Here is a 12,208-nt window from a genome sequence, read left to right as displayed (position 1 = left end):
GGGGGGGGGAGGGGAGTTAGAACATGACCTGCTTGTTGGACTTGGAGCGGCGGGCAGAGCGGTTGCCGGCATCGGGCGAGGCGTCCGAGGGCGGGATGGAGCCGATCATGCGGTGGATGAGCTTGAGGCGCTCTTTAGCTTGCTCTTGGGCGATGTGGATGATTTTGAGGATAGAGAGATGGACGTCCGACTTGAGGGCGTGCAGTCGCTGGCGAGCGTCTGCGCCGGTGTACTCCATGGCGGTCTGGATGTCAAAGATGGAGGCGAGGGCGGCGGCAGACGACGACGCCATGGTGGAGATGGGCTCCTCACCTGGCTGCAGCTTGGGCTGGCGCTCGTCGAGCAGCAGCAGCTGGCGAAAGTCGCGCTGGGCCTCTTCAGCGATCTGCTTCAGCAGCGACGCGAGGATGCCCTTGCACTCTGCCAGCGAGTACAGGTTCCCTGTCTGGATGCGGTTCTCGATCTCTGTCTCGAGGACCGAGAGAGTGATGGCCTAAACCCGGGCAGAGGAAGCCAGCAGAGGAAGCCAGCAGAGGGTGGGAGATGACGACGATGAAAATGACGACGATGATAGCCATCCATCGCCGCATTCCCATTCCCCCACAACAACAACAACAACAACAACAACAACAACAACAACAACAACAACAACAACAACAACAACAAGCGCACCACAGCCGCACCGCAGCCGCACCACAGCCGCACCACCACCCATCGAACCACATCAAACACCATCAACCCCATTCCGAGCAGTGAGTGAGCATCTCTTCTTCTTCTCCTGTCCCTGCACATGCCCCTTCTCCTGCCCCTACTCTGCCCCTGCCCTCGCTTTGCCCCTGCCTATGCCCCTGGCCATACCCTCCACCAACGGCAGGTGCGGACCAGTCCCCTCCCCCCTCCCCCCCCCAACCCCCCCCTCCCAACACACATACCATGTCTGCTCACGAGTGACTCTACTACACACCACACCGCCCAGACTACCACAGGTGGGATTGGAGTTGAGTGTGTGAGGTGTGAGTATGAGTGGGGAAGGGGGGGGGGGAGGAAGGGGGGGGTGCCATGTTGGGCGACAGGGGGGGGACACCGACACCGACACCGACACCGACACGGCCACCTCACCCCCACCAGACAGGGGGAAAGGAGAGCAAGGGCTAGAGCGAGAAAGAGAGTGAAGAGGAAGAGGAAGAGGAAGAGTGTGCGTGTGAACAGAGGTCGTTGTCATGGGTAATGCGCGATCATCATCAGCAAGGAGAGGGGAACGGGACAAGGTTGCCCTCGACGGGGTGGCCATCATGGAGACGGGGGAGGTGGAGGTGATGGAGGACCAGGTCTTTGCATGGGAACTGTGGAATGCCTTTCCGGCAGAGTTGCAGCATCTGGTCCTCTCCTTTGTTGACATCCGTGATCTGGGCGCTCTGGCATGTACCTCAAAGGCTCTGGCGGCTCTGCTCGACGACGACTACGTGTGGCGGGTGGCCTACGGCTCGCGCTTTGGCTTTGATGACGCGGCCTGTGGCGGCCTGGGCCCGGGTCCGTCACGGGCGACGTGGCGTGAGCGGCTACGTGCCCGGATCGGTACTCGAGGGCTCTTTCCTATCGCCCGCATGCTGTGCGTCCCGCCAGAGCTCGGCGGCGTGGCCGACGCCGATGCTCTCGCCTTTGCCTCCGAGTACGCAGTGGCGTGGCTGAGTCAAGCAGGGCAGGGCGTGCCGACCATTCGTGATGTGCTGATGTCGCTGACGTATGCGTTGTCCATGCGTGGCCTGCATGTGGCGTGGCTCGCGGCGCTGGCGCAGCGGCTGCTTGTCGACGAGCCGACGCTCCTCCCCCAGACCACTGTTCTCCGTGCGCTGCACTTTGTGTTCTACGTCACTGCCTCACCAGCGGTGGCTGACCACATTGAGGCGCACTTTGCGCCGCTGGCACGCGAGCTCCGCAACGATCGGGTCGCTACCCTCGGCAAGACCGACGACGAGATGCGGGCGTGCATGGCCCAAGGCGACGCCATGTTCCGCTCGCTCGAGTTTGCCGAGACCTTTGCCTACATTCTCCGCCGCGCACTCGGCGTTCTCCAGGATAGCTGCAACCAGTTTCCACCCGAGGTCAAAGCCGCGCTCGCCGCCATCTACAACGCGCACGCTGCTGCCAGCGACGCTACAGACCCAGACCCAGACGCTGCAGACCCAGACGTCGCCGATCCAGACACTGCAGAGACCACCGTCCTCGCCGCCGTCGCCGAGTACTTTATCGTCATCACCATGGTCCCGGTCATGGCCTCGATGTTTGTCACAGCGTTTTCAGACTGGAAGCTGTGTGAAACAGTGCTCTTCCAGGGAGTGACCGGCGTGGTCTTTGGCGTTCTTCGCGGCCAAGGGCTCACCAGCGTGCCAGCCGACCATCCGCTCCACGATCAGCTCCCGCTCATCCAGGCCACGCTCTCACAGGTGATTTACACCCTCATCACACAGGGCACGTCGCATGCTCGCGCCGGGTACTGCCTCGCGCCGGCGCCACCGCTCGCCTCCGGCGCTCTCATCCAGGCCCTTGTCCGGCTCCACACCCACGGCCGCGACCTTGCTCACTGCGAGCCCGTCGCGCGCGTCGTCGGTAGTGTTGATGAAGAGGCTATGCTTCTCGGCTGGGACGCGCCCGGCGCCGGCCTCTCGCTCCCCAGTGACCTCTCCATCCGCAGAATCGCCTCCCCGACCTCTGAGCGCATGTCTCATCCATGAATCACCCTTTGCGCGGACACCAGACGGAACAAGCAAGTGGACCGCGATCGGTGCTAGATCCTGAATGAGACCACACTCCACAGCCCTCACAACTCCCCTCTTTCCATCGAGCCGCATTAACCACGCACCTGAAGTGCTTGGCGACATTGGCGAAGCAAGGCATCGCCTAAAAATCGGAGATCCAGCAGATCGTGTCAGAGTGACATAGGCACCACGAGCCGACGATTTAGACCGAGACTAGCTTCGCAACTCACACACACGGGGCTATCGGTCGCACACTCCCCCGCACTCGCCTCGATCTTGTGGCGCTCCTCGCGAGCCTAAAATACGACGCTGATCCGTGGATCTCTCATCCTCCGGCCGCAGTCGTCGCCTGGTCGATGAGGCGGTGGGTGAGGCGGGCGGAGCGACGGGATCACTCGGGTGTGTGTGGGCAGGCTACGGCACTTGACGTCCAGGGCCAGTCGGGAGCGAGGGGCGGGCATGAAGCGCAAGCGGAGCGGAGATGTGCAGAGCAGGAAGAGCGGGGCAGAGAGACATGGCGGTGAGGACGGGGAAGCGGCTGCTGTGGTGCTGGGCGGCGGGCGGGTGCACGCGGTGCTGACGACGGCGACGGGCGAGGTTGTTTCGCCGCGGGCTTCGCCACTGCTGGCGGCTGGCGGACGGAAGGACGGGGCTAAGAAGAAGAAGGGCAAGAAAAGCGAGGGTGAAGACGGCAAGAGTGAGACACAGGCCAGAAAGAGCAGACCAAAGCGCAGATTGACTGGCAAGAAGGCCGTCAAGATCGTACTCCGTCACCCGCTCGCGCCTCGCTCCCGCCCGACGTTGCTATCTCGAGCAAGTTCTTCTTCAGCACTCTCCGCCAGGCGCTAGCGGGCGTTGACCTGGTCGAGACCGTGGCAGCGTCGCCGTCGAGGAAACGGAAGCGTGAGAGTGAGGACGACGGCAAGAGCGCCGCGCGGGCAGGCAAAGGCAAGGGTAAGCGGGCGGCGGCGCGGAGGAAGCGAGCGGTGCCGGCTCGGGCGCTCAAGCACACGGCACTAGGCATCAACGCGGTGACCAAGGCGCTGGAGAAGGGCAAGGTTGAGGCAGTTGTCGTTGCGCGTGAGTCTGGCGCCGCTCATTTGCTCACCCATCTTCCGCTTCTCTGCGAGTCCAAGCGCGTCCCACTGGCTGTGATTTCTGCTTCGCACGCCGCATTCGGGGCTTTCTTTGGCATGCGGACACTCGGTGCGTTTGCCATTCTTAGCGGCGTGCCAGCCGGTACGCCTGACGCCGCCATCGCCAGCGTAGTCCTGCAGCACGCGAGCATCCCTTCGGGCACCACTCCCCTCATTCGGCCATCCACCAGTGCGCCTACCACTACCCTACCTCTCACCTATGTACCCGCAGCGTTGCGACTCCAGCGGCCAACTCGGCTGTGATGCGTCACTCTCGTAAAAGGAAACCGTATGATCCGTCGTCGATGGTCCGATCCCCGACCGCCGCCCCCCGCCGCCCCCGCCGCCCGTCGTCGCCCGGGCCGACCGACCACAGACCACCCGTCTCCCCCGCCACCTCTCACACCATGGACGTTGTTCTGGGCTTTGTGGGCGATGGCTTCACCATCATTGCGACCGACGCCGGACAGACCCGCTCGATTATGCGGATCAAGGCCGACGAGGACAAGATTCCCGAGGTATGTCACCCATACCCATGTCCATGCCTATACCCATGCCCATCCCCGCCCTTCCATACCTGTGTCCTGTGTCTCTCCATTTTTTGCCCTTTGGGGGGGGAGAAGGTCGCGGCGATCACGCTGCTGCCGGAGGGTGTGTGTGTACGTACACTCGCGGTACCCTCCGCCCCCCTATGCCTCGTACAGGGCAATGGCTATGTGGTTACGTATGAAGAGACCTTGTGTGGTGGTAGTGACCGAGTCCTGGTGGGCATGGTGAGCCGCCAGTGGCTGTGGTAGGGAGACGACCCGCCGGGCAGAGGGCGACCTGTGGCTGCGGGCGAGTCCCAGCAGGTCACCTACCGCTGGGCATCCGCCCACGTCTGCCACTCGTGCGTGGAGAGGTGCTGGTGCAGGAGAGGCAAGAGGCGAATGTGTACAGGAGCTATGGGCGTGGGCTACTGCAAGCAGGTAGCCGCGAGAGGCTGTGGCCGGCTGGAGAGCGCAGGGCGACCTGCTGGTGCGCCGGCAGGCGGCAGGAGGGAGAAGGCGGCAGGCGACTCACACAGCGGAGCGGTGCGGTTTGAACAGTTGGATGAGTACAAGATCATGGGATGCGCTGGAGATGCCGGCGATCGGACGCATTTTGCGGAGTTTGTGGCCAAGAACCTCAAGCTGTACGAGCTCCGCAACGACACGGCGCTGACGACGGCCGAGGCTGCGGCGTGGACGCGCAAGGCACTGGCGGACGCGCTGCGGCGTAAGCCGTGGCAGGTCAACACGCTCATCGGCGGGTACGACGAGGTTGACGGCGCCTCGCTGTACTTTATGGACTACCTCGCAGCGATGGCCAAGGTGCCGTTTGGCGCCCACGGGTACGGCGCGTACTTTACCTACGGCCTCATGGACCGCATGTGGCGGCCGAACATGTCCGAGGACGAGATCCTGGCCATCCTCGACGCATGCATCGCCGAGCTGCAGACCCGCTTCATGGTCTCCATGCCGGCCTTTTTTGTCAAGAAGGTCGACGCCTCGGGTGTCACCGTCCTCCGCTCCATCAACTCGTTTGATGACGAGCGCGCCCGCGTCGGCGACGACGAAGCTGCGGCTGCCTCCACGAACTGACCGTGGATCCGCCCCCCTCCCTTGCTCCCCCCCCCCCTACTCCCTACTCCCTACTCCGCACCTCCCTGCCCTCGTGCTAGAGGATCAAACACGAACACCCTTGACCGCAGTTCTCACATGACAAACGGCGCCGTTCTGCCGCCGGGCCAGCCCGGCCACTGCACCTCACTCTCCATGCTGGCAGACGAGACTCTATGGGCCAGTACGACCCCCCTCTCTCTCTCCTCCCCTTCTTCTCTCCCTCTCTCTCCCCTCCCTTCCTCACTCACCCTCTCCCGTCCTCCAGTTGCTGTGGTCTGTGGCGGCCTGCTCATGGTCGTCCTCGTCCTCGCCGCCTGCCTGTGCCGGGAACGGACACGAGCTGCTGCCCGAGTCACCCGCACAGTCCACCCGCATCCGCTGCCATCTGCAAATGAGAGCCACCATGTCGATGCAGAGGCTGCCATGACACCAGTCTGTCCGCTCCCAGAGCTGAAGTCTCGATCGCCGCTCTTGGTGCCGCTCGCCCCGGTGGCGGTGCTCACCGAGGTTGACGAGCGGCGTGCCGTTGGCCAGTCTGCGATGGTCGCAGCAGACGACAGAGAGTCGGAGGAGGAGACCAATTCAATGACTGAGGCGTCGTCTGGCCTCTCGGATTCTGCTCCTGTTGCGGAAGTCGAAGCAGGAGCGTCCGCGGAGCCGGCCACACCGACTCGGCGGCTTCGGCCTTGGCGGCAGCGACGGGCACGCCCGATGACGGCGCCGGCGAAAGTTGCGCGCCGGCCGCTGACCGAGGCCGAGGTGGCAGCCATTTTAGCGGAGCGCGAGGAGCGCGCGGTGCGCGCGGCACGGCTGGCAGCGCAGCGGGTGAGGGATCGGCAGACCGGAGCCGTGAGTGTCTTGGACGACGGCAGCTCGCATCGGCTCGACGAGATCTCGGACGAGGCGTATGCGCGATGGCAAGAGTCACGGCGTGCACCGTGGCGGAGCGGAATGGCAAGCGGGATTGTGAGTGGGAGTGGGAGCGGGAGCGGGGCTTGTGGGCGGAGCAGCCGCGGCTCGTGCTCGCCGAGCGGGGCTAGCAACACTGGCGTTGTCACCCGGCCGATGACCGCAGAGGCTGTGCGAGCGGCGCGAGTGCGAGCGGCGCGATTGGAGCTTGCGCAGGTGGCGTACGGAAGCAAAGCGGAGCGAGAGGCGGCAATGGGGCGACTGGCGGCGTCGCACATCGACTCGCCGGACGACGCATCGTCAACGCATGCCTTTGTGGTCCTCCGCAAGATCTTCAGCTCGCCGCCAAAGGTGTGAGGCGAGGCTGGCTTTACTGGTTCTACTATGCCGCCCAAAGCAGTTTGGCGCGGGCCAGAGCGTGGGCAATGAGCTCGCCAAGGGCGTCAAAGTCTTCGGCGGACGGCAGGGCGGCAAGACGCGGGTACTGCAGGTCAGGCGGTGGACGGATGGGCTCACCGGAGAGCAGCGGCCAGATCATGAGCGGCTGTGAAGCCGTGACGAGCTTGGCCACGCGCGAGTACTGGAAAAAGAGCGCGGCCGGCGGAAGCGGGCGGTTGCGGATCTCAAAATAGGTGGTCCAGGGGCGAAAGGCGGCGGCCGGGTCCGGAGCGGTGAGCGGCTTCTGGGCATCGCGGTCGCGGACAGCCGACATGATGTTCCGCTTGACGGCTGGAAGCGAGAGGCGGAGCACCGAGCCGCGGATGGGCTGGAAGCGGATGCCTCCAGGGAGGCGAGCCGAGTCGCGGGCGTAAACAGTGAGGCCAAAGAGCGGAAAGTGATGCAGGAGCGAGATGGTGAGGAGCAGGCCGAGCTGGGCGGTGACGATGGCGAGGCGAGCGAGAGTGAAGAAAGCGTAGTAGACGATGGTGGTGGGGCGAGAAAGAAGAGGATGGTGAAGAGGATGGTGCCAAGGAGGAGTTGGTCGAGGTTGTAGTTACACGAGTCGATACGCTTGCGGAGGACATTGTACTTTTTGCCGCGAAAGAGCTTCCACAGCGAGCTCATGACGTCTGCCAGCGACTTGTAGAGGCCTGCGGCGACGCGGTAGAAGACGTAGACATGGAGGGTGATGACCGAGAGGAGGTCCGAGAGGACGGCGAGCATCATCGAGAGGCCAAAGACCGACGAGGTGACGACGGCATAGAAAAGTACACATTGGCTGGCGAGAGCCAGTCGGTCAGCGCCCGCCAGGCCTGGATGCCGGCGAGAAAGTTGGCGCCGAGAAAGGCGTCAAAGTTGGCGTTGAGCTTGAAGCCCGACGGCCAGCCCATGAGCCACATGAGATGCGAAGAGAGGATGTCGCCGCCGGTGAGGAGGAGCGAGGACCGGTGGACAACTTGGATGGCTCGCTCGGCATGATTGCGGACGAGGAAGAGGGCCATGACGCCAAAGACGAGGTCGTTGATGAGAAGCCACGCTTGGTTGACGGCGTGGATGTAGTGGGCGCGCGAGACTGCTGACCGATCGAACCGGGCCATGGTCGCGGCGGCAAGGTGTGGGAGCATACATAGCTGGTGCAGTCGCTCGTCGACAAGCTTGGCGACTGACGAGATGGCGACGAGCGACGCCGGTGTGGCCGGCGGAAGGTGCGACTCGAGGAGCGACTGGATCCAGGCTGGAAACGGGCGTTGAGCACGGCCGATACAAAGACGGCGACGCGGTAGCCGACGCGGAGGAGCGGAAAGACGAGCGGCCAGACAAGCGAGGCGATGACCGCGAGAAGCCAGACAAGCGAGCAGAGTGGGGGCGGGAGCGCGCGCGGGGCGCGCTCGGCTGGCTGTGCTCGCAGCGCAGCCTGGATCGACCGCGAGACGTTGATGTGGTCGAGAATGACGCCGGTGTCAGGAATAGACGGCCCAGGCAGGCTCGAGCCTGACGAGCGGAGGCTGGCGAAGCGTGGCATGGCGGCGATGGGCGGGACAACGGTGGCGGGCGTGCCAGACTTGGGTGGGAGAAAGGCGGGAGGCTGGTGCTGTGGGCTCGCGCCTTCGCTGGACGCCGTCGTATGTGGTGGGAACGTGGCCGGTTCGGCGGCTGCAGCTGGTCGGGGGAGCGGGAGCGAGACAACGTCGAGCGAGAGTGGGGTCATGGCCAGAAAGTGGTCGTCCTGCGGCGGGTCAAAGACGACAACGTGCATGGCAACACGGGTGTAGCGGTAGCCGCAGCAGTAGATCTCGCGAAGGACAACGGGCGCGTCGAGGGCGGCGCACTCGAGCTCGAACCAAAAGTTGGCGGCCTGCTGCAGGACGTTGAGCGAGGCGGGTGAGTCAGTGGCAAACGCCGCCGGCTGCGCGCCTGTAGCGAGGAGCTCCGAGTGCCAGCGGCCGAGGATGGAGAGCTGGGCGGCTGCGGGCAGGCGTGCAGCGACGGCGGCGAGAGCCGGATCGTTGGTGAGACGTGCAGCAAGTTCGCGGTGCGAGATGTCTGGGACGACGGCGGCGACAGCGGCGACAAAGCCACCGATGTTCCATCCGACGAGCCAGCCCGACGGCGACGATGTGGCGTGGCGCGGCCAGTAAAGGGTGCAGACCTGGGTCGGCATGGTACGTGGAGTGGCGCCGGCCGACGCATACCCGTGGCGGGCTCGCGAGAGCAGACCAGTTGACGGCGCAGTGCGCAATGATGACGGCGGGAGCCGCGGCGGTGAGGCGGAAGCGAGAGCGGCGAGGCCTGAGCCGTACGACGAGGCCATGGCGGGAGAGAATGGAGCTAGAACGAGCCGCGGCGACGGAGCTGGGCTTCAGCAGTGAGGAAGCGCGGGCGTGGGAAGTCTGAGTGAGGCTTGGGAAAGGCGGCGCGTTCTGCGTGGGCCAGCGAGGCAAGGGGAAGAGCGAGGGCAAAGACAAAGAAGACGGCGGGAGCAGCGACGAGGGCGGCAAGGGTAAGCTTGTGGGAGAGCAGGGGCAGGTCTTTCAGCACAAGCGCATAGTCCAGGACGTGGTAGCGGCAGAGGAGATATCCGAGCCCGATGAGTGCTGGTGTCTTCAGTCCGATCATGCACGGAGTGCGGTGTGGGGAGGTTGGGGGGGGGGGAGGGGGGGGAGGCGTGAGGTGGCGGGATCACCGACGGCAAGTAGTCTCGCTGGTGGTGGCGGTGTTGGGGTGGGAGGGTGTACGGGGCGGGCGCAGGCGGGGCAGTGCTAGATGGGCAACTAGACCATGTTATATGGATGAGTACGGTGAGTGTGAGGGTGTTGAGATGCGGCGGGATCGGGATCGGGATCGGGGTCGGGCGGCGGCGGAAGGCGGGCGCCTTGGCGGGCAAAGGCTGCGAGCTGGGCAAGGAACCCGATGTTCGGCTCGATGATGGGACGGGCAGCAAGGACAGTCTCGTAAGCGGCGGCATATGAGAGGCGATGGGCCGGATCGACCATGAGGTAGGCGATGACGACCGACGACGATCGCGAGACGCCGGCCTGGCAGTGGACGATGACGCCTGAGCCGGTGGAGACGGCCTCGGACATATACGTCAGTGCGGGGCGGATGACGCCGATGAGATCACTGCGGGCGTCGTCGGCAATGTTGATGATCTTGTATGTCAGCTTGAGCTCGTCGTCACCGGCAAAGACTGGCGGCATCTGGATGGGAAGACCGAGCGAGAGGATGTGCGACGCGCCGGTGGCGGCCACCCGTGCGCGATGCTGCGCCCCGTCCAGCGACGTCAGCCACACGCCCGGCACGACCTCCTGGATCTCCGAGAAGACCTTGAGCAGATCAAATGCACTCTCGGCCTCATCGCCGCCGCTGTGGCCAAACACTGCCTTGTGCCTCTCGTCGACCCAGTCGTCCGATCCAAGCTCAGGCTCGGTCGCGTCAGCCATGCGCGAGCGTAGCCACTGGCTCTATGAGCGCAGTCGAGTGTGGGGAGAGTTGCAGCTGAAGCGTGAGGTGGCTTCCCGTGACCGCTCGAGTTCAGGGGGGGGGGGCTGGCGCGCTGCCTGCCTTGCTCTCACCTTCCTCTCGCTGTGATCTCGCTGTGATCTCGCTGTGATCTCGCTGTGATCTCGCCGTGATCTCGCCCTACAGATGCATATGTGTGTGAAAGTGCACAAGTGTGTGAGTGTGAGAGTGTGCGCGTGTGTTTTCGGCATGTGCACCTTGCTGTGGTGCCTGTGTTCCATGAACAACTCGACGTGACTCAATGGAACAGTTCCGAGTGTGGCTGTGTCGCTGACTCCCCCCCCCCCCCCCCCCTCCCCCCCCGTGCCGCTGTCTGGCCATTGTTCTCTGCTGTTTTGCATTGTCATTTCATTTCCATTCCAATCTTTGGTTGGCAACACCCCTCTCGAAACTGTAAGTGAAGGCGGAGAGGTCGCACATGCGAGTGGGTTTGGGGTTAATGAAGGAAGAGAGTTGGGGGGAGGGGAGGGAGGGCAAGGGTGAAGAGGGAATGGGGGACAGAGTGAGTATGGAGAATGGAGTGTGTCGGTGTGGTGGTATGTGTGGGAGAGGGTAGGGTGTGTGGGAGGAGGCGGGGGAACCGGCCGTTGTCTTGTGGCTAGCCGTTGAGGCTCTGAAGCGGTGACGGGTTGGGCTCTGCCCTCCCCGTCGCCGCTTCGTGTCGCTGAGTGTTCCTGGAAGGCACACTCGAAGCCGGCTGCAGACAACGGATGACGAACAAGGGGAAGAGAACCCATTCTAAGATGGAGGAGAAGGGGGAAACAAGGCATGCTAGCGGGGTTTGCCTTCTCCATCAAGCTTCCCAGCATCGCCAGGCCGTGCCGGTGGTGTGGCCCTTGCATGACGTCTGACGCCCTGGCCCGTCGTTCCATTTTTTGTGATTCGCTAGACGCACGAGCCAGTGCCTCGCACTGCCCTGCAATGACTCACGGTGGGTAATGGGTGGCATGTGCGATGTGTGTTGGATTCGCGCTTGGTGGTGGCTGAATACGGAATCGTTATTGGTGTGTGTATGGACGTGGGTGGTGGTGGATGGCGTGCTTTGGTGGCGGCGGGTGGGCTGTGGCGCGGGGAAACTACGCTGCGGAACTGTGTGCTGTGCGGCGTACAGTGCTGCTTGGTGCGTGAGTGGAACTTGCTGCAAGAGTCTATAGAACAGTAGCTGGCGCGTGTACCTCTGTGGCTTGCATCGACCGCCTCTCAACCAACACACAACATGTCGGCCAACTCATTCAAGGCCGAGCACTCGCTGGAGAAGCGCCGGTCCGAAGCCGACCGCATTCGGGCCAAGTACTCTGACCGCATTCCGGTCATTTGTGAGAAGGCCGAGAACTCTGGAGACATCCCACAGATTGACAAGAAGAAGTACCTGGTGCCGGCAGACCTGACCGTCGGCCAGTTTGTGTACGTCATCCGCAAGCGCATCCGGCTCTCGCCCGAGAAGGCCATCTTCATCTTTGTCAACGGCACCATTCCGGCAACAGCTTCGCTGATGTCATCAGTCTACGAGGAGCACCGCGACGAGGACGGCTTCCTCTACGCCACGTACTCGGGCGAGAACACGTTTGGGGCTGACGAGTGATTCGCTGCCTCGCTCTCCGCCTGCCGTCCCTCTACCACGGCTCCTTCTGTACACCTTCCCCCCTCCCCCCCCCCCCTCCCCCCTCATCCATCCCATACCCTCCGTTCCCGTGGGTGTGTGGGTGTCAATGTCAATGAACACGATGACTTGACCTGCTGACATGACGCGGTTGCTTGCCATCGCCCACTCAACTCTCTCTCTCCCCCCCCACTCCCCCACCAT

The 12,208-nt window shown here is 63.7% G+C and overlaps 7 protein-coding genes across 7 annotated transcripts; 4 read left to right on the top strand and 3 right to left on the bottom strand.

Annotated features, from left to right (window-relative positions):
* Window positions 1–5: 5 nt before the first annotated feature.
* Window positions 6–995, bottom strand: AMSG_02162 (uncharacterized protein). The gene is made up of 2 exons (XM_013905729.1): window positions 933–995; window positions 6–493 (listed from the first exon to the last, which is right to left on the bottom strand). The coding sequence occupies exons 1-2, from the start codon at window positions 933–935 to the stop codon at window positions 17–19; spliced, it is 480 nt and encodes a 159-aa protein (XP_013761183.1). The 5' UTR covers window positions 936–995; the 3' UTR covers window positions 6–16.
* A 146-nt stretch (window positions 996–1,141) lies between these two features.
* AMSG_02161 (uncharacterized protein) lies at window positions 1,142–2,817 on the top strand. Its single transcript, XM_013905728.1, has one exon. It carries the CDS (start codon window positions 1,221–1,223, stop codon window positions 2,730–2,732), a length of 1,512 nt encoding a protein of 503 aa, XP_013761182.1. The 5' UTR covers window positions 1,142–1,220; the 3' UTR covers window positions 2,733–2,817.
* A 1,463-nt stretch (window positions 2,818–4,280) lies between these two features.
* On the top strand, window positions 4,281–5,564 carry AMSG_02159 (proteasome subunit beta type-2-A). The gene is made up of 2 exons (XM_013905727.1): window positions 4,281–4,410; window positions 4,981–5,564. Exons 1-2 carry the CDS (start codon window positions 4,300–4,302, stop codon window positions 5,512–5,514), a joined length of 645 nt encoding a protein of 214 aa, XP_013761181.1. The 5' UTR covers window positions 4,281–4,299; the 3' UTR covers window positions 5,515–5,564.
* Window positions 5,565–6,246: 682 nt separating this feature from the next.
* On the top strand, window positions 6,247–6,943 carry AMSG_02158 (uncharacterized protein; the record flags this gene model as incomplete). Its single annotated transcript, XM_013905726.1, has 1 exon — window positions 6,247–6,943. One exon carries the CDS (start codon window positions 6,247–6,249, stop codon window positions 6,799–6,801), a length of 555 nt encoding a protein of 184 aa, XP_013761180.1. The 3' UTR covers window positions 6,802–6,943.
* AMSG_11691 (uncharacterized protein) lies at window positions 6,827–9,046 on the bottom strand (the record flags this gene model as incomplete). The annotated part of the gene is made up of 4 exons (XM_013905776.1): window positions 6,827–7,315; window positions 7,468–7,535; window positions 7,631–8,108; window positions 8,150–9,046. The coding sequence occupies 4 exons, from the start codon at window positions 9,044–9,046 to the stop codon at window positions 6,827–6,829; spliced, it is 1,932 nt and encodes a 643-aa protein (XP_013761230.1).
* A 133-nt stretch (window positions 9,047–9,179) lies between these two features.
* On the bottom strand, window positions 9,180–10,486 carry AMSG_11690 (uncharacterized protein). Its single transcript, XM_013905775.1, has 2 exons — window positions 9,683–10,486; window positions 9,180–9,479 (listed from the first exon to the last, which is right to left on the bottom strand). The coding sequence occupies exons 1-2, from the start codon at window positions 10,323–10,325 to the stop codon at window positions 9,214–9,216; spliced, it is 909 nt and encodes a 302-aa protein (XP_013761229.1). The 5' UTR covers window positions 10,326–10,486; the 3' UTR covers window positions 9,180–9,213.
* A 305-nt stretch (window positions 10,487–10,791) lies between these two features.
* On the top strand, window positions 10,792–12,065 carry AMSG_02155 (autophagy-like protein 8B). The gene has a single exon (XM_013905725.1). The coding sequence runs from the start codon at window positions 11,621–11,623 to the stop codon at window positions 11,984–11,986; it is 366 nt and encodes a 121-aa protein (XP_013761179.1). The 5' UTR covers window positions 10,792–11,620; the 3' UTR covers window positions 11,987–12,065.
* Window positions 12,066–12,208: the final 143 nt, after the last annotated feature.

Source organism: Thecamonas trahens (assembly GCF_000142905.1).
Source record: "Thecamonas trahens ATCC 50062 unplaced genomic scaffold supercont1.8, whole genome shotgun sequence".
Lineage (NCBI taxonomy): Eukaryota > Apusomonadida > Apusomonadidae > Thecamonas > Thecamonas trahens.
Note: the sequence above shows the minus strand (reverse complement) of the source record. Positions and strands in the feature narration are given on the sequence as shown.

Excerpts from the sequence above, each read along its gene's own strand:
- AMSG_02161 (XM_013905728.1), top strand. The coding sequence starts at position 1,221 with ATGGGTAATGCGCGATCATCATCAGCAAGGAGAGGGGAACGGGACAAG.
- AMSG_02159 (XM_013905727.1), top strand. The coding sequence starts at position 4,300 with ATGGACGTTGTTCTGGGCTTTGTGGGCGATGGCTTCACCATCATTGCG. Across the intron at positions 4,411-4,980 it reads ACGAGGACAAGATTCCCGAG|TTGGATGAGTACAAGATCAT; the intron begins GTATGTCACCCA and ends CGGTTTGAACAG.
- AMSG_11690 (XM_013905775.1), bottom strand. The coding sequence starts at position 10,325 with ATGGCTGACGCGACCGAGCCTGAGCTTGGATCGGACGACTGGGTCGAC. Across the intron at positions 9,480-9,682 it reads TCAACACCCTCACACTCACC|CACTCATCGGGCTCGGATAT; the intron begins GTACTCATCCAT and ends TGAAGACACCAG.
- AMSG_02155 (XM_013905725.1), top strand. The coding sequence starts at position 11,621 with ATGTCGGCCAACTCATTCAAGGCCGAGCACTCGCTGGAGAAGCGCCGG.